General features: G+C 37.2%; 1 protein-coding gene across 1 annotated transcript in view; it reads left to right on the forward strand.

The window, feature by feature from the left end:
- Positions 1 to 3486: 3486 nt before the first annotated feature.
- The window catches only part of NEDD9 (neural precursor cell expressed, developmentally down-regulated 9), a 33456-nt gene continuing 16893 nt past the window's right edge, over positions 3487 to 20049 (forward strand). The window contains exons 1-2 of the mRNA XM_063451721.1: positions 3487 to 3638; positions 18104 to 18511. Coding sequence (XP_063307791.1) covers positions 3627 to 3638; positions 18104 to 18511 — 420 coding nt within the window. The 5' untranslated portion in view covers positions 3487 to 3626. The remainder of the gene's footprint in view (positions 3639 to 18103; positions 18512 to 20049) is intronic.

Here is a 20049-nt window from a genome sequence, read left to right on the forward strand (position 1 = left end):
GCTGTACAATGGGTGGACTAACAGACACATAATCAGACCACTGGACGTACAGGAACAGAGGGGGTTGAGGGCCCTGCTCAATGAGCTTACATGCTAGAGGGAGTGGGGTATAGTGACACAAACGGGTTAAAGTAGGGAGCGAGGCTTGCAGGCCCTATGGTTGCTGGGATCTTGTGAGGTGAGAGGGAGGTTATGCAGATTTGCAAATCTTTCTGCAGTCATCAGATATAATCTCTGGCCCATCTGTCTCAGATTTTACTGCATAAAAGGTATTATCAAGGCAAATGGTTTGCTCTGTGTTTATCAATGGTAAATGTATCAGTGATCAATTGATAAATATGGAGCAATTGCCTTTCCTCAGAGTAGCTGAAGTATTGCTTAATAAAGCATTAAAAACCTCTTAGCACTCTGACTGATGTCTGTAGACACCTTAATCTGTATATACCCAGCCAACCTGGGTTTGAATAGTAGTAGACTGTAATGGACTGCCAGAAGTTGCCAATCCCTGCTGTGTGGTCAAAGGTCACTACACATCGATGAACTTGTGTGTGTTGACCAGTGGATCCAAACCCGTCATCAGCTGTGTTCAATTTCCTAACAACTGTCTATCTATATAGACATTGTTGTTCTTGTATCCTTTGTCCTGCACCTTATTAGACTGTAAAATAGTTTTGCTTGTTATTCAATAGAGACATTTCTATTCCAATTATTATTATTATGTTATTTATATAGCGCCATCAAATTCCGCAGCGCTTTACAATGGGTGGACGAACAGACATGTAGTTGTAACCACCAGACAAGTTAGACACAAAGGAACAGAGGGGTTGAGGGCCCTGCTCAATGAGCTTACATGCTAGAGGGAGTGGGGTAAAATGACACAATTATATATTATTCATTAGAATATTGTGATACATGGAAAAAACACACAATATAGATGTCAACCTGAGTCAACCTTTATCTTGTGTAGTTTTAAGTGTGAACATTCACGATTTATTTAATAATAATAGAAAGCTGCCCTATTTACCCTCTTTTTATTCTGAAGGGTCCTTAGACATTTTTAGCATACCATCCTCTGTGAGTGCAGGAGGGAGATAATATGAGGTTAAAGAGAAGAGTCTAATGGCATAACCAAGAACTATTTGATGTTGTTAAGGATATACTCCAGAAAATATAACAGGGCACACAAATATGTGTACCCATCTATCAATGTGCTATTGGATATACTGTTAGCTTGCCTGGATGAAGTGAATGGAAACTGTATTAGTATAGAGATAACCCATTCAACAGAATGTGGTCAAGAGGCCTGGTAAAATCCATTATAGTAGTGCTGCCACCTAAATTGTATGAAGATTGAAGATGAAATTAGTCGTATTTCTCTTCACATGCCAAACAATCCCCTGTTGGTTGGCAAGACTGATGATGCAACAAGTACATACTGTCATATTATACAACTTGGCAGGAAGAGAGGACAAATGTCCGAAGACAGAGTAAGAAAAGGGTGGAAACAACAGAAAGCTGGATGGGAAGAAAGATGGCAAACAAGAGAAAAACAATGAGAAAGGAAGGAGAAAGGAAAGCATGAAAGACAAGAAAAATATGACTAAAAGGGAACTGTAACGGTAGACCATGTGGACAAAAATGTTATATGAAATCAAAATAGAGATTGGAAAGTAAAAGGGGAGATCAAACAGATGAAACCAATTTGGGTATGGAGATTTGTGTCTAATGGGGTGTTAGTAATACAACTGAATATATGAAAAGTATCCAGTTCTACAAATGTTAGGGAGACTCCAAGGTTTAGCTACCTACTGATCCCAGATTGTCGGGTACACAATGGAACTGATTAACTAAAACAAGAATTGTAGCAAACTGAAAACTGAATTGGAAAATTCAGGCTAATAGCTGTAACTATAGTGTGAAAATGTAACTATAGCATGAGAATGTTTCCAAATCATTACTTTTTGCTTTAAGGCACACTAAAATTGAAAAGAAAAGGGGAATTTTACATTTCTTATATTTAGAATACTCCTCCCCCCACCCACCCACCCACCCAACCTTTTTGAGATCCTTTAATATGCCATAAAACTTACCTTTTTCCAGTATCCTCACTGTAGCCTAATCCTCCACCTGTGAAGTCATTAAGACTGATTACTATTGTCCATTCACAAGCCCTGAGGATGTATGGTCCATGTTTGACAGCCTACACCATCTGCCCATACAGTGCTTCTCTGTGAGAAACCATGAAACCAAAGTTCCTCAAAGAGTAGCACTGGATGCACACAACGTCTGGCGGTTTACTTTATATGCTGACACCATATGTCAAATAAATTCAGTAAGTGGATCATTTGGTGTTGTCCTAGTGGCTATCTGAAACAGTGCTGTGGGGGATAGCATCAATACCCCCAAACCACTTCATTAAAGGAACACTATAACCACTATAACATGATGGAGTGCTCTGTCATCCCCCATTTTAAGTTGATAAAACTTGAGGTCTGCTAGGTACCGCTTCCTGCCGTCACTACATCTGACAGAGATCCAGAAGCTCTCTATCTAGGCTATGTCTGGCCAATGAGCGATGCTCTCAGGGAATCGCCTGCCCTGTACTGCAGAACTTAGTTTAGGTAAGTTAACAGAAGATCCTGAGTAGGAGATTCAAGCTTTGTGTAGGATGCAGTGAAGACAGGGATTGTGTCCAGTGGACCCCAGGTAAGAAGTCAAACTTAAATGGCTTGACTACTTACAATGGGAGGCATCAAGGCACTCCTGGAACCATAACCACTACAGCACAGAAAATAGTGAAACAAATTGGATGAAGTTATTAAAAGGAACAAAACGCAGAAGATAATAAGGCAACACATCAGAAAACTACAGGTAAGATGTGGAGGATCACCATATTGTTTTTTTTTATCAGATCATTTTCTAATTGTGGATCTGTGTGCTAACCGCAATAATGTTATTACGTAATTCCATATAATATTATGGATGGATATTATGACAATATTATACTTATAGCATAATCATCAGTGTTATCTCTTGCTATGTTTCTTCATATACAATGAAATGATTACATTACCATACATTTGTGTTTATATCTAGAACTATCCCACCACCCAAGTAAGGCTCTTATAATATATAATGGCATTTATCCAGTGCTTGCATACATTTGGTGCTTGTTAGAGTCTGACAGCTGCAACACTTAAACTTTCAAAGGGAATAAGAGCAAAGCGTCCAGCTACAAAATCTATCAAGGGAATGTATTGCTAAAAGGAGACATCCCCCCTCTTCATTTATTTTTTTATATAACATCAGTTCATTAAGGTAACATACTCCAATCTCCTGATATAGAAATGCCTGTGTCTGTATAGTAAGCAACGCTCCAGAGAGAGACTCAGAGAAATTAAAGTTCTTGACAAGCAGTCCCTCCCCTTCTGACCAATAAGGACAAAGTATGCAAATGACGTGTTCACTCTGCTCTCTGGAACCTTGCAGTGCTATCAGATAGCTGTGCAGCCGTTCAGCAGTGAGCAGCAGTTACTTACAATCGGTGAACCAGGACTGTACTTTGCCTTTACCAATGAGGACTTTTTAACTCGTTAGAAACCCTGGCCAAAGGAGAGCTTACAAAGATGAAGTACAAGGTGAGCTGATTTCCCTTGCTTTCTTTGTAGCAGTGTTTTTTTGTTGTTGTTTTTTTTTTTAAACTTAATCTGAAGGTATGCAATGTAAAGTGAATAGTCACTGGGTACTTTGTAGGTTTTGGAATGGAGTTAACTGTTTGAGTGCTAGAAGGGGTGTTAGTCTTGTTTATTTATTGAGTAGTTCGTTAATGGAAGAATTAGCACGGGTTCCCTTTGGTTAGATTCTAACAGAACCCCCTAGAATTCTCTGATTGCTAACATTCCACACTGTGGCTGCCTGAGTTTAAAGGGAAGACTAGTTCAAAACGGGTACTGCTAAACCAGTCTCTGTCTTTTTGTATGGGACAATTGACCTATATTGTACATTAATTAGATGGGTGTAAATTGTAATCTTCCTTGGGTCCTGGGACCTGAGAGTGTGTATAAGAGTACCCCCTAGCTATCTTTTTATCATGTGCAAACAACACAAACTAATCCCTGCAGACAGCGATGTCTCATTGAAAGGCTCCAAGTTTTCATTAATGACATGGCTCTGGATGACTCCCAGCTCCCATTTAGGAATGAGGTTTGGCAGTCTGACTTTAAAATGAGGCCCAGTGGCAAAGGTTAACCCTCAGTGTGAAGAATTGCTGCTTCCCCTGGCTGAGATCATGGGGATCACAGAGCTGTGAATAAAATGGATGTCTAGTCAAACTGGGGGTTAACCTTTGTGTTCTAAGTACTGTTATTGCTCGGAGCTCTCCAAGTTAGTAGGATTTACTGAAACTCGTTATAGTGTGGTTATTTTCTATGGGAAACACTCATGGCCTTGCTGTTTTGTTTCTACTGTTTGTGATTTAGTGGTTGTTGATATTTGTGTGGTTTTTATATTTTTTCCATTGAGGATATTTTTTAATTTATTTTCTTTTTGGATGAGAGGTTGGGTTTATAACCATTTATTCCAATCATTTTATATTCTGCATAGTATATGTCTATGCCTGACTAAATCTGCAAACGTGGAGACCAGACAAGAGCTTGCAAATGCAAGAGAAAATTATTATTTATGGTTTTTTTTACGAGAAATCTAACTATTTATAGCTCAACTATTTTGCACAAAATAACGCCATTCCCCTCAGTTCCTCGTTTTAGTAAAGAAACTAGTTTTTAGTTTCGCAATTGTTTTGAAAAATGTAGTTTATATGACAGCGGTTAGGAAAGTGTAGAAATTGTAAAAAAAAAATATATATATATATATATTTTATGAGTTGTGTTACTTTACATCCAAGTCTTTTTTTAACTATTTAACAATACGGTAGAAATATGTAGGAAAAAAATAAAGCTAAACTTTTCCATTAAGAAACAGAAAAAAAATCTCTTAGTATTTAGTTACTGACAGGCAGACCTATGAAAGTTTATAGGTCAGAATGCACATGTAGCTGCAAGCATAGGAAATGTATGAATGATTTGGAATGTATGTACATTTGTTTTATGTGCCACTTTGGCCTGGTATTGTGTCTAATCTATGACCTAAGCTGTGGCTACTGTGATTGGTTGATGGCATGGCAGCTCTCTCAGAATGAAAAAAGAAAAGGGACAACAACAAGACTGAGCAACACAATAAACTGCATAATTGTCTTAAGGGCTCATTCAAAAGACCTTCAGGAAACTTCAGCCAGCAAAGTGCTCCCATTCAAGCCAATAGACATGGGCTGCAGGGCTTATTGTACATGATCCAGTATTGTAAGTGTTGTGAATAGAGACTATCATGAAACAAAATCACATTCTAAGCACATTTCCATCTCTAAAGATGATCAAAACCCCCACTTTCCCACAGAATCTCACAGGGTAGTTTGTATGCTCTTATTCTAAAAGCATAGTTAAGACATTTTAGTAGATCATTATTTTCTGTTTCATGTGTTGAGAATACAGCTGACTCTCCATTGTAGGGTATGTGCAAGATGGTGCAAATTTCAATTATATAGAATTGCTGCTTTATGGGTGAAAGTGTATCAATACTGCAATACATATTGCATTGATAGTTTTAATTGTGGATTTGTCCTAAGAAAAATAGTTTCCTTTGCAATTGTAATGCACATATTTCCAGGAAAGCTTAACGTTGTCAAATATTGGGGGGTTTCCAAAATGATGCTATGATATAAGCTGTTCTCATAAAACTCCCAGGTAACATTCTATCAGATTTTATGAAATGTCCAGGCAAGTAGGACCTATAAGAAATGTTCTTTAATATTATTAAAGACGCCAGTTTTATTTTTGAGTAAAGTGCTGTTTATCCTACTAATAAAGAAAGAAATGTTAGGCTTCAAAGTATTAGTCTAGTAGTGAAAGGAGCCCATGTAGCCATTAGGCCCAGTTGCTGTTATGACATCATCACAGTAAGCTTTATTTTCCTTGATTTTAGCAGAGAAAAGGATGAAACAGTTGGACATATGTTGTTTGTAATATTTAGATACTCCTTTCATCTATAGATGGCAGAAGTATAAATAAAATTACTTTTTAAATTGTATAGTCTAAGCATTAGTATGTAACGGGTAGAGCTGAGACCTGCTTGAACAAAGTTTTCCTCCATTTGAGCTGAGGCATTCTTTGTTGCTCTGTCCTCTTTCCAATTAATATAGCATATATCGTAAAAAAGGTAAAAAAAAACAAAAAAACAGTAGGCTGTCAGGTCTGCAAAAACCATAAAAAATCTTCAGTTTATTTTTTGTTCAAAACAATAACAGGGTTTCATACCAACACAATAAAAAATTGCAATATCTCAACCTCTGAAATACGTCTTGCTTTACAATAAACAAGTGTATATGTATATGTTAATGTAATATTTGCAGTATCCTTTAGTATAGAATATGAATACGCAGAGGCTCATCACCATGGTAACATGAGACTCCATAAATTTTTGTTTTCTCTGGGATGAAAAAGAACAGTGTGTGCTTTGTAGGTTCGGTTTTGCTTACTGTTTGCATTCCAGATTTGTTCGGTGGTTACATCTCTGGCAACTGTATAAATAGTGCTTTTTTGGAAAACTACACGAGCAGTAAAATGTGGAAGCAATGGGCTTTGAAGAGGGGGTGATCTGAACTCTGTGCCCTTAGTATGGAGTAGCTTGTGATATTTTGTCTCTTGCCTTGCTGTGTATTGTGCTCTCTCAGCAACTCAGATTTATGGTAGATTTATGGTTGCTTGGAATCTGTATTGAACTTCGAAGACCAATGACTGAATCAAGGCTATAATGTTGAGCAGGCCTCTTGACATGGGTCAGGGTTTTAGGATATTGCAGCCTATGTACAGGTATTTGAGTATAATTGACTGGCCTAGTAATTATATTGTTTATGCTCACGTGGAGTAACCGCTCAAATCTCACTGGTTTAGCATATCTCTGTATGGTAGAGTTCACAAAAGCTATTTTCGGTGGTGCAAGGGAAGAAACCTAAGCAGAATTATTTATATAATATATTATTATTATATTTTTTATTAAGTCAAGCTACTAGACCTTTGGGCAAAAGGCTGACCTCCAGCTGGTGTAGAACTACCTGTTTAGAGGGTTACCACCATTTCTTAAGATTTTTAATATTAGGTTATCCCCTCTTTTGTGAAATCTAAACAATAAAACGTTAAATGCAAAATTTTGTTTGAAACCTGCACTGCTGTATTTGCCTCAATCCTGGAACTTAGCACCTCCATCTTGATTACTGTCAAGCATGGTTATAAACTCTGCTAGTTGGACCTGTCACTCAGTATAGAGAGGCAAGGCGAACCAAAAACAATGGTTAAAATCGAACACAATGTGTGCTCTATAATCAACTGGGTAGTGAAAGTAATTGCTTAGTGTTATATATACAGGGCAATACATTAAAAAAATGGTTAACATTTATTTTATTTATTTTGTCCCTCTGCATTTGTGGTGTAATTTCCAATGAATGACAGTTCCTCTGTAAGGTTGACAAAGCTTTAGCATAATGCGTAATTTTCTGATGACCTGTTCTGTGTTGTGTGTACTTTAGGCTGAAAGCTTATCCAGTGTATCTGGGGAAAATGGAGTGAAGATATGTTTACATCTCACACCATTTCTCAGGTCTGAATAAGCAAAGGATCTTGTAATGGGTGGAGCTACAAATCTTAGAAGATTATAAGGTTTCCTAAGGTACCAGGACTTCCTGAGGACATATTATCTGGCCTAGATTTGATCTTTTTGTTCCTCTTGAAAACTTAACCCACATTGAGATAAATGTGTTTATCTTTGTTTCTAGCATGTCATCCAATGTGTGCAAAGTAAATGTGCAATCTCTGGTTAGTTTTGCTAGAACTAGCATTTTTCTTTTTCTTATTATTTTTACTCATGCCCACATGTAGACACAAGCTCTTTTGTGTCTGAAAAATGTATTTAAAGCGGCACTGTCACCAACTGGGGACTTTGCAGGATTCTCAAATATCCCCGATGGTAACATAAAAACGGGGGAGATGTAAAGGTTAGCTCTACTTACCTAAACCTGTCCCTCGTGGGTGCAGCAGGTCCGCTTCAGTAGCTGACGTCACTGCTGTCCTCACACATGCGCGACAGTACAGCATTGAGGTTTGTGGAGAATACCATGGGATCCTCCATAGGCAGATCCAATTCCCTGTAGTTGTTATTGACACTTCTAGACAACAGTAGCTTCACCCAGTAGCTAGAAGTGTCCGGCGTAGAAACAATACAGAGACAAAGTAGTCCCTACTTTGGCTCTGCATATCTCTTGACTGGGTTGGAATTTCAGTGGAATTCCAACACGGTCAATAGGAGTATTTCATAAAGATTCTATCTACTTTAATATACCTCTTGCCAGATATCTGTGTCCTATATTATCTAAACTGTTTAGCAGTAGGAAATGCTAATAAATTATTTAATTTTTTTTAACGATGGATTTGCTGTTTAACAAATTTCAGATTGAAATTGAATCAGAGTGCTGGGAATTAAATTGTCGCACTCTAATGCCAGGCCATCCCATATATATGCGAATAATGCATTTTTTATTTTATTTTTGTGAATAACCCAGCACTTAGACCTGTGTAGTTTGGGTATAGTTATTTTAGTACAGGGGATTAAGGTTGACTGTCTGCATCTAGTAACTTTTATTCAACAAAGTATACGTTCTTACAGGAAATATAAATAACCATAGATCTGTATAAGGAGTTGCTGTCATTTCATTTTCCAATATTTTTTTTTTCCTTGTGGTCTTTTAAACGGCAGAAATTGTACCTATTTATTTATTTTTTTGAATGAGGTTTTAGGCACAAAAATCCTTTGGAGATTAAATCCCCCTCCCAAAACATTTGGGTGTGTCATTAAATTGACAGGAAATGGGTAGAATAAGAAATTCTGGAGCCACATTCTTATGCTGAACACATAAAATTAGTTGTCTGTTTCCTCCCAAGAGATAGTGCATAGTTCTCTCTGTTGATTTTGTTGAAAAAGTACATTCTTGTTGTCCCCAGGTTAAATATATATATATATATAATATATGTCTTACTTTTGTGTCTGCTGTTTGGTTTATGGTGGTTCCTGAGGTTCATATTTTATTACTTGCTGTTCAACTTGGTGAAGTTAATATAAACAAACTTTTTATTTATTTTCAATTCCCATGAAGAATTCTGGGGCACATACAAATAAAAATATATAATTATTTACATGAATGCAGCCATTGAATGAAAAGGCCTCTTAACAAATGTTCCCCATTCACCGCTAGCTTGGAATGTCACTGGAAGCAGACCCATGAATTATATCTAGACAAAGGGTGCCGAAGAATGCATTAGGGTCTTGGGAATTCGGTTGTTTGCAATGGATGTCATTGTGATGCAATGGCATCTGTAAACTCCACATCTCTGGCCAATTTCATGTATCCAATATTTCAGTGTCTGCACATTCCACAGCTCCATTACTCAGAGTGTAACCATATGATCCCATACATTTCTCCTGTATCTCTGTTTAAACATGCTGGGTGGATTGATATTTGTCCTCTAATTCTCCATACACTGATTGCATATGAATTCCAAATATGGTCATAGGATCACTAAATAAAAGACATGCCATGATGTACTGTCAGATTTATGTTTTCTTGTTCTCAAGAACAGTATTGTGTGTATATTGTTATCTCCAGAAGCCTTTATATACGGTACATTGTTGCAGTATAATTGCAGGTTGGGGGACACCCAACCCACCCTGCTTCTAATAGCAGAACATTTAATTGGTGGATCATAGCGGTTGCCATACATGTGCTGTGTTTCTCTGTGAGAAGTATGTTGTTGGACAAAAGTCCTCAGAATTGATGATCAGGTTGCAGTGACGAGTGTGAAGAGACTTATTTAGAGCTGGGATACAGATGTGGATGTTTTTTGTTTTTTAATTTTATTTTATAGGGCCCAATATTACAAAAATAATGTGTGTCTGTATGTAATTTGTTTGTGCTCCTTTTTAAGCAGACAGCTAGTTATAAACATTTTATAAATGTACTAATTTTTTTTATTTAAAACAGTGATCTGTTTATTATGGAAAATGTCATATCAGTGAGTTATTTGGGAGCACTGGCATATAGGCTACCAGGTTGTTGGTCATGTTATTGCAGTGTGAGGAAAACCGTGCTAGCTTGCAAAATTGGATTATAAAAGGTTAAAAAAACCTGGTTCCATTTTAAAACATGTTGAAAACAGGAATAGTTTATTTGCTGACAGATTAAGTCATGAAATATGACACATTGCTAGCTGCATGTGACAAGTAGGCACGTAAGTGGGGTGGAGCAGATCTGGAGCAAAGGGAATGATTGCTCCATTTTTAGAACAATGCTCCAGAATCGCTCTTCAGACATAGCCCCCTTGTGCTACATTGAAGCTTTAAAAGTAATATGCTACAGTGCTATCCATACAATAGTGATAATCCACAGCATGGAGGATGGAGTGTTTTTGTCTGGTCTGCCACGGTAATAGTTTAATAAGTAACCTGTCAAATAGTTACACTTGGAAGAGAACCTTCTGTAGCACACAGTCTGATCCTTAATTACAGGAGGTCATTGATCTAAAGCAGGTGCAGATTTTAAGCACACAGTAACATCTGAATATCTTTCATCTTATTAATCTCTATTTATATCTCGTTAATTAACTTTTGTGTTTCAGCTTCTGTTCTGATAGCCTTTGGCATAAACATATTCACATCTTTCACTAAGTACATAATTACACCCCTTCTTCATTGCTTGCCTGGAGAAACGAACTTATGTTTTCACACGACTAAAAAAAAAAAAAAAAGTCTTCATAAATATACTTTGGTGTGGCTTGTACAAGTCATGGTGAGATCATTGAATTTCACCATCCTCCTGTAGGCTTGTTCTGTCATTGTTCAACTTTTTGACGAAGGAATTAAATACAGGTATATTTTGCTTAATTTGTCAAACAATGCTGAGTATAAATTTCAGAAAAGCGAATGTCAATCAGTTCAACCTTTTTAAAAGGCAGACCTCCCCATTCACACTCCGGGCGGTAATGTTAATTATAACTCCTTTTTTGGCAGAAAATTACATAGGTGGATGCAGAATACAACTTTAAAACTGCCAGCATTGTCGTGTCTATTAATCTATAAATGTGTGTTCCCTCCTATATCCAATTAAATGCAAGAATGGTGTTGGTGACAAAGGTCAGAGGCCCTATTTACAGCATATTATCAAAGTCTTTTTTTTTTTTTTTGTTACACAAGAAGAAACTTGCTCAATCCGTTATAGCTGGCACAATTACACTAAAATAGTTCATTATAAAGTTTCATTGCATTCTAGAGATTAAATTCCAGAGTTTAAATGGCCTATATAAATTATTTAGGAAACGAGACCCTGCACTTTTCTTTAATATTCATTTTTAAACGTCGGTGAGGTTGGTGGTAATTGAACTTCAATCACACACACGGGGGCTAAATAGAGCAAGATAAATTATAAATTAAACACACTGCAATAATGGAGGTTAAAATCTTTGCAAGTATGTAGGCAAGTTGTATTGGCTGCACAAAAAGTGATTTAACTTCTAAATGGCATAGATTTGAGCAGTGAGACAGAAGGGTATGGTCTAAACACCAAAAACACTTCATTAAGGTAAAGTTGTTTTTGTGCTTAAAATGTCCCTTAACCCCTTAAGGACCAAACTTCTGGAATAAAAGGGAATCATGACATGTCACACAGGGACACTGTAGGCACCACAACCATTTTATCTCAATGAATTGGTTATAGTGCCTGGCAATGTCCCACCATTCAATGTTAAACTATTTTCAGACAGTAATACTAAATCAGAACTAGAAATTCAAATAAAGCCTAGAATCTCCATAAGAAATCTAAATGTACCCACGGTTATTCACTAAATTGAGAATTTCAAATTCAAAGTAAAAATAGCAGAACTGGAAAAATTCTATATAAATTCTATATAATTCTATATAAATTCTATATAATTCTGTAAAATGATCAGCTATGCTTTCATGTTGGCTACTTTGGCCTTCAAATTCACTTTGAATTCCCACTTTACTGAATAACCAAGACATGGCTGTTGTGCGGCAGATCGTTTTTGCTACATAGCAAAAATTGAAGTTTTTTAGTTGACCCTGTAACTTCACAAAACCCCATAAAACCTGTACATGGGGGCCCCTTTTTTTTCTCGTGGGACATTACAGCATACAAATGTGTGGTTTATTGCAGTAAAAGCTAGCAATATTATGACATTCAGAGTTAAAATGACTTGCAGAACTTTCTTTATTTCTAATACTTTATTAATAAATTATGTTCCGTTTATAAATATTTGATGTGAAATGAACCTCCATTTCTCTAAACAAAATGATATATAGTCAGTGTAGGTACACTTAATGGGAAAGCGGTAAATTATGGTTGAACAGAAATGTAATCAAATTCTAGGTTTTGTTTCTTCCAGAGCTTGGACAATTGCCTCCGCCCTTAAGGGGTTAATTTGTTGAACTGTGATTACATTATTGTTTATATTGGTCATAAACTCACCCACTCCCACTCCTACTCTGTATGAGCAAATGGAGATATTGTTTCCTTGGAAGCATAGCTGTAAAGTTTGATGGCGTGTTGTGTGACCTTAAAAGGAAGATTATCAGTAGACCCATAATTCCATTCACCTGTATGGGACGTGAGCTGAAACAGCTACTGCAAACATGATCCATTTCCACTGATCAAAAAGCATGTTTACTACCTTTTGATGATAGTATTGTAGTCTTTGCTGCTTCCTCTCCAAATGTAATATTGTAATGCGCTATATAAATAGCAATAATAATAATGCATCTCAATGGAGAGCGTATGGCGTCATGCAGAGCACGAAGAAGCCAAAAGTTGTACCCTAATAGGAAGCACCTCTAGTGGCTGTCTGAGTGATACCTACTAGAGGTGTTTTTAGGGATAAATGTAAGGTGTTGACAGAAAAGGCAAGTGTCCACAGCGCAGAGCGTGCAGGAACAGGCTCTTTCCACAAAAACCACTATGTTAAGCTGTAGTGGTTCTGGTGCTTAGTGTCCCTTTTAAGTGTGCTTGTACTTACCACTCTAACACTATAGACTGTAAGCTTGTTTGAGCAGGGTCCTCTTCAAGCTATTGTTCCTGTAAGTTTTCTTGTAATTGTCCTATTTAGAGTTACATCCCCCCTCTTATAATATTGCAAAGCGCTACGGAATCTGTTGGCGCTATATAAATGGCAATAATAATAATAATAACACACCCCACTTACTTTGTTTTCTGCAATGGGGTGCAATGATGTAAATGGGAGGAATACCAAATGATATTAAATGTGGTTGTTAATCACACTGATTTCCATGTTCATTTCCTCACTTTTAGTACATTATCTCCTGGCATTAGAAAAAAAACAAAAAAACTGGAATTATCACATTTACGCAGAACCAATGGTTATCCAAAAGTTGGTTATGGGTTGTAGAAATTTGGCCCTGGTTTCTGTGACACATACCATTCAGGCTTGCAGTGGCAAGTAACTTTTAAGCGCTGGCTAGAAGTGTAAGACTTGAGATCATTAATGGAACACTATAGTCACTCAGACTGCATCATGTCAATGAACTGGTCTGGGTGCAGTCCTGTCCTGTTAGCCTTGCAATGTAAAACGTTAGTTGTTGAGGGTTAAGTCCAAGTAGAACCACATCACGTGATTCGAAACGCTAATGGAAAGCATCGATTCCATGTTTTCCTACGGGAAAGTTTGAATCCTCAGTGCTCATCGCACATTAGGTCGCCAGTGCTCCTCTATGAGGAGTATTAAATTGGACCATTACGGAGGAGGCCATATCTCCTCCATGATATCAACAGGGAAGGAGAGCTTAACAGCACAGAGTGAGCACTAGGGGCTGGGACACTATAGTATTAGTAATATAGATTTTTATTACTAATGCTATATTATTCATTTAAACTCAGGGTTGTAGCATGTTTTCCCTTTATTTTATTCTAAATTGATTAAAGGTTTATATTTTTATATTTTTGAATGTGTATTCTTTAAAAAAAATCAAAAAAAAAATCGTACAGGTAGAGCTTACTGAAGTGCTGGAGAAAACCTGTATCTGCAGGTGTCTGTGTGCATATGAAGCTTCATAGGCCAGTGGAAACTCTGTAAAACACAGAAGTGCTGTGGTCGTAAGGTGTTTTTTTTTTTTTTTTAAATAAATATACTTACTCTGGGTAGTACTCACTCGGTCATTTTAGGAGAGAAACTCAACCCCTTAAGGACCAAACTTCTGGAATAAAAGGGAATCATGACATGTCACACATGTCATGTGTCCTTAAGGGGTTAATGGTGAAAACTGTGATTTTGACTCACTTGGGTTAGTGATACCTACTGGCCCTTTAATGACTGATTACAGAAATCCCCTTCCATGTGTTTGCCTGGAGAGTTTAATAAACCTAATACGGCTACCTGCGTCATTACTCTTGTTTATGCACTATGTGCTTTTTCCCTCTCTGTGATCCTCCATCTCATCAAGCTCTAGTTAGATATTTTTCTGCTTGTTCATTAATCTAAAACTATAATGAGATCAAAGACTGATTAGCCTGCTTTTCTCTTTTTGATCTTGCCCTTACTTGGAAAACTTTCTGAAAAGTAAAGCAATCAGAACTATTATAGAATTCCCGAGAATCAAGTGTTTCTCTTTCCAGTGAAGGAAATGTGCCTTGAGTGCCCGGGGACCTAGAATTACATTTTACATTATACCTAGAACACTTCATTAACTCTTTATAACACACTTAATTTTTGTCCCGCTGACTTCAATGTCCTGGTAAGTAGCAGGATTTCTAGAAAACCTAATGTGGCAAACATAGCCACTTTAGGTCATACTGTTAACATCTGAAGGTTGTCTGTAAAAAGCTGCTTTAATTCTGTGTATGGATGTATCCATGTAATTTTGTAATAGAGAGCATTCGTAGGTAACGGCCGAAAGCCGCTAGCATTCATATGGTAGTTTCACGAACAGTGACTTTACACACTGTTCGTGAAACAAATAAATAAAGTACCGAATGGGAGCCCACACACAGAGGTTCGTGTGGCTACCATTAACCGATTGCAACATTGTAGCAATCGGCGGTTAATTGCTTTCCTGGGTGGCCGTCCTTCAGCTACCGACCACGCGGCGGTCAGCCATCTTGGATCCTTTGTTAGCCCAGTGGTGTTTGGTCGTCGAGCGCCTGGAACTAAAATCGGCTACTCGACGGCGTGAACACAGCTGGACTTCCAGGCTGTTTGGGAGCACCGGTCCTTCGGTAGTTTGTTCCCTAATATGTATTCGGTACTTTTAAGGAGAATGTAATATAAAGTGTGTTTTGTGTGGCTTTCGGTTATTTTGGCTGGGATCTGAGCGGTACTTTCATGAAGTATGCGCTCAGACCCCAGCTATCTACCGAACGGTCATTTAGTATAATCCCACAAATAATGTTAAAGTTATATATTTTTGTGTTAAAATCCGGTTCTGCTGTTCGGAGGGATAATCCACTTAACAGGATATTCTAGTGGGAGTATCCCTCTCGTACAGCAGTGCATGGTGGGAGAAATGCCCTGTACATTCAGTTCCCCATGTAGTCCTCTACTGTATAACCCCTGTAAAGTGACTAAGGAAACCCCTTGCATGGGGAACCACATAAATACAGGAGCTTGTGAATAAAATCGTCAGTTGACTCCGGTTACTGGGGGATTTGGGATATTGCCCTCATTTCCAGCGCTTTACTTGGATTACTTTCTGTACCAGCGGAGATTTTGGGATTTAACATTGCAGCTCCGCTACACCTAACCTGACATTTATATCATAACCCACTGGACTAATTAAACTTGGACTTCTTCCTCTGTGCTTATTATTATTACCTGTTATCTATTCAAACCCTCCTTATAGCCAGGCTATTACAACTCCCTTTATCTGTTGATAACATTGGCTTTTCACGTGTACCAACATTATGACACTTTGGGAACCACAACAGATCAGATGCTAGATATAATAATTGTTTTAGTGTTAATACATTCAGAAATCTCAGGTTTAGCTAATTTTTATAAAGTTTTGTGGACATCTGACACTGAAAAGGTTAAAACATTAGGTACCAAGGTTTAAAGGGACACTATAGTCCCCAAAACAACTTTAGCTTAATGAAGCGGTTTTGATGTATATATTGTGCCCCTGCAGTCTCACTGCTCAATTCTGTCATTTATGAGTTAAATCACTTTGTTTATGCACTCTAGTCAAACCTCACTCCGTGTGAATTACATAGCCTTCCTAACCACATCCTCTAAAAAGTCATCTAATGTTTACACTTCCTGTATTGCACATTCTATTTAATTTAGAATTTCTCATCTCCTGCTCTGTTTATAGCTTACTAGACCCTGCAGGATCCTCCTGTATGTAAAGTTCAATTTACACAGCAAGAGATAAAAACTTTTAAAATTGTCAACATCTGATTGAAAATAAAAACATTTTGTTTTCATGCAGGCTAAGTCAGTTACAGCCATGGCAGGTGTGGCTAGGGCTACATAAGCAGAAACAGAAGTGATTTAACTCCTAAATGGCAGAGAATTGTGCAGTAAAACGTCAGAGGCATGATCTATTCACCCAAACTGCTACATTAAGCTAAAGTTGTTTTGGTGATTGTAGTGTCCCTTTAAGATAATTCCTTTTTCCTGACTGTGTCACTGGTCACTAGTGTAGGACTAAAGCATGTTTTCACATGGCCAGCATTTGTTTAGTTCTCCTAACCGTACATTTTAATAACATGTTAAAGGGACGAGAGAAAACAAGTCTATAAATGATACATTCACTTCTTAGAAAAACAAATGTAATGTATAATTTACCTTGTACACAGTTTTTCTAACAGTGTATCAAATGGCAATGACATCATTCATTTACAAAATGCTAACACAAACATACAACAACAAACTCAAACCATTGACTATCGGGTTAATTAGCTTGTTGGAGCGTTCACAAATGGCAACAATGAGACTGTGGGAATAGTTTTAGTGAGGCCCCATTCTATGCAGATTTAGGCTGTGTTAGCTAATTGTGGGGCAGGTGGTCACAGAATCTGATAATCTGCAACCAGGAACTTTATCACGTGGGAATTTTTCATTTAGCTCACTGTTGTTATCTAACATTTGCTTTACATTTATTAAAACCGAGAGGGAAAGTAGTTCTACTAGATACCTCAGTCTCATTAGCTATTCGATGTAGATGAAGAGAAATTTACAATTACTCTGAAACAAAACTATTTTAAAACAGCTTTGCATGCAGGGACATGATGAGAGGGGTTTAACACATGTGAACTCTCTGATATCTTAAGTTCTCCTGTTCTAACTTTAAATTCTTGTTGTCCAGTGATTTTAATTTTGGCTTAGCACTGCAAAATAATGTTATGGTAACATAATGATTGCCTGTCACCCCCTGGGTTTGGCAGAGATCACTGCAAAGCATTGGATTTACAGCAAATGCAAGAACGTTAACTTACGGTATTACATCTGCATTGTGCATTAAACAAAAAAGTAAAGTCCAGACTTACTGGTAAAATAGCAATATTGGAGGCCTTATTCTACAAGTTTCAATGGCATCCCGAAACACCCCTTTATACTTGTCCCTTAAAGAGATGTCTTTGAAAAATCTGGAATGTACAATAAGAACGTATGTTTACTTAATGGGAACTGTAACATGACAATACCTTTTAGCACACATCCTCTTTATTTCAGTTTCCTATATATTGGCAATGATACCATAAAATAATTATGTAAACTTACATATTTATTAGAAACGGAAGTAAATGCAAAGTACATTGGCTTGGATTCTAAAATTCCTTAATTTACAATGAGTACGCCTTGTTCCTCCTGCTGGTTAATTTCATTGATTCTTTTGGAAACCGTAATAAATGCATTTTTTTTAATGCAAGGTACATGAAATTGTCATTTTTGTGTTTTCATTTATTTATATATTTTGTTTCCAGAATCTAATGGCAAGGGCTCTGTATGATAATGTTCCAGAATGTGCAGAAGAGTTATCATTCAGAAAAGGGGACATTCTGACAGTGATTGAGCAGAACACTGGAGGTCTTGAAGGATGGTGGTTATGCTCATTACATGGCCGTCAAGGCATTGCACCTGGAAACAGACTGAAGCTTCTCATTGGTCCTGTGTCTGATAGTTCTAAACATGGCATTTCCAAACAGGAGATACCACTTCAACCATGCTTCCAGCAACAAATCTACCAAGTTCCACACCCTTCCTACCAAGACCCAGTATACCAAGTGCCACCATCCCACCACAACCAAGGGGTCTGTAAACCTTCAGGAGGTCACGGCTTAGAAGATACTTCACAATTTGTAGACCGTATAGATGGTTCTCCTGGTAACAAAGTAAGTTATTGTCATTGTTATTTTATACATGATAAGACTGAAACTTTAATTCTGATATTGAGGCAAAGGAATTTATGTATTTGTCAGCATGAATTAAGTTATTTAATTCCAGTCCTCTTAATAGTAAAACAGTTGGCTCTATCTCATTTCTTAACAACTTTGTGTTTTATAACTTTGAAATTAACTATTTGGGCCTAAAATTTGTAATTCACTGATGAATTCCCTACAATTCCCAATTTAATTAATAAACCATGTTAAAATCCCCTACAGTATTTATTACCTTTTTAGATAAGTAAAATAGTAAACTATGATCAAAGTCATGGTTCTCAAGAAAACATTATAATGATATCATTTGATTCAATATGGTAAATGTATCGACTATGTTTATGTGTGCTTAGAGGTAGAGAGAGATTTACTTTCTAATCTTTTCTGTGTCCTCCAAGATGGCTAATGAAAATGTTTGTGTGTGTGGTGGAGGATGCATACTAAAGGATTTTAAAGATTTTGGTACCAGTTTGTGTGAAACAGCCGAGAAGTGAGCGTATTTAGCTCATAGGCTCCACCTGTATGCAGACTTTATTTGGTGTCCATTGCCTCAATATCCGTTTGGCGGAACAACTAAAGGGACATTATAGGCACTCAGACCACTTTATATCAATGAAGTGTTTTACATTGCAGGATTTAAATGGCTCTAGTGACTTTCACCTTGACTGCCAAATAGAGGTGCTTCCTCTAAAATAGTCAAGTATGCACGGCTAGTTCTATCAGATGGTCTCGGAGATTATCTGATTTGTGCCACATGGTGGTTTGCCATGCATGCATACTAGCCTTCCAATGATTTCCTAGGGGAAAGCATTGGATTGTCTAAGATCCTCAGTCTTGATGATCTCTGCCAAGGAGGTGGGACGGCAGCCCAGAGACCGGTGCTGTGAGGGAGAAAAGGTTAGTAAATTCACCTCTCTCCATCACAGAAGGGGGTAGGGGTTAATCTAATTAATTACAGGGGTACTATAGTATTAGGAATACACATGTGTGTTCCTAACGTTCTAGTGTTCCTTTAAGGCTCCGTTTCATAGCATCCAGGATGGAGCGCAGTTTAATTAAATTTATAAATACTGTTAACATTCTACTGTGTGCCTGACTGGATGTGTTGCTTCCGCCTCTGCATATCCCGGACTGAAATAGACATTTTATGAAATATGACCGCTATATTAATGCAATTTATTTCATTATAATCTAGACCTGTTTTAAAGTTAAATAGAATATGAATGCATAAATATACAATGTGTTAATGTTTTTTTGACACGCTACCTGCATTAAATAATACTGATAACTGCTTGTGCCTGGGTGCATGTCCATCAAATTATTTATCAGGCAAACGTGGGGCGCACTCTTAGAGTCTTCAAATATAGATTAAATGTAATTTAGAAAGTAAAAAAAAATAGAAATATTCCAATCCACACCAGATCTAATGTATATTAATATATGTAAAATTCATATTAATATACAATGTGGGAAAATTTGTAATGTTAATTATG

The sequence above is a fragment of the Pelobates fuscus genome, chromosome 4, assembly GCF_036172605.1.
Source record: "Pelobates fuscus isolate aPelFus1 chromosome 4, aPelFus1.pri, whole genome shotgun sequence".
Taxonomy (NCBI): Eukaryota; Metazoa; Chordata; class Amphibia; order Anura; family Pelobatidae; genus Pelobates; species Pelobates fuscus.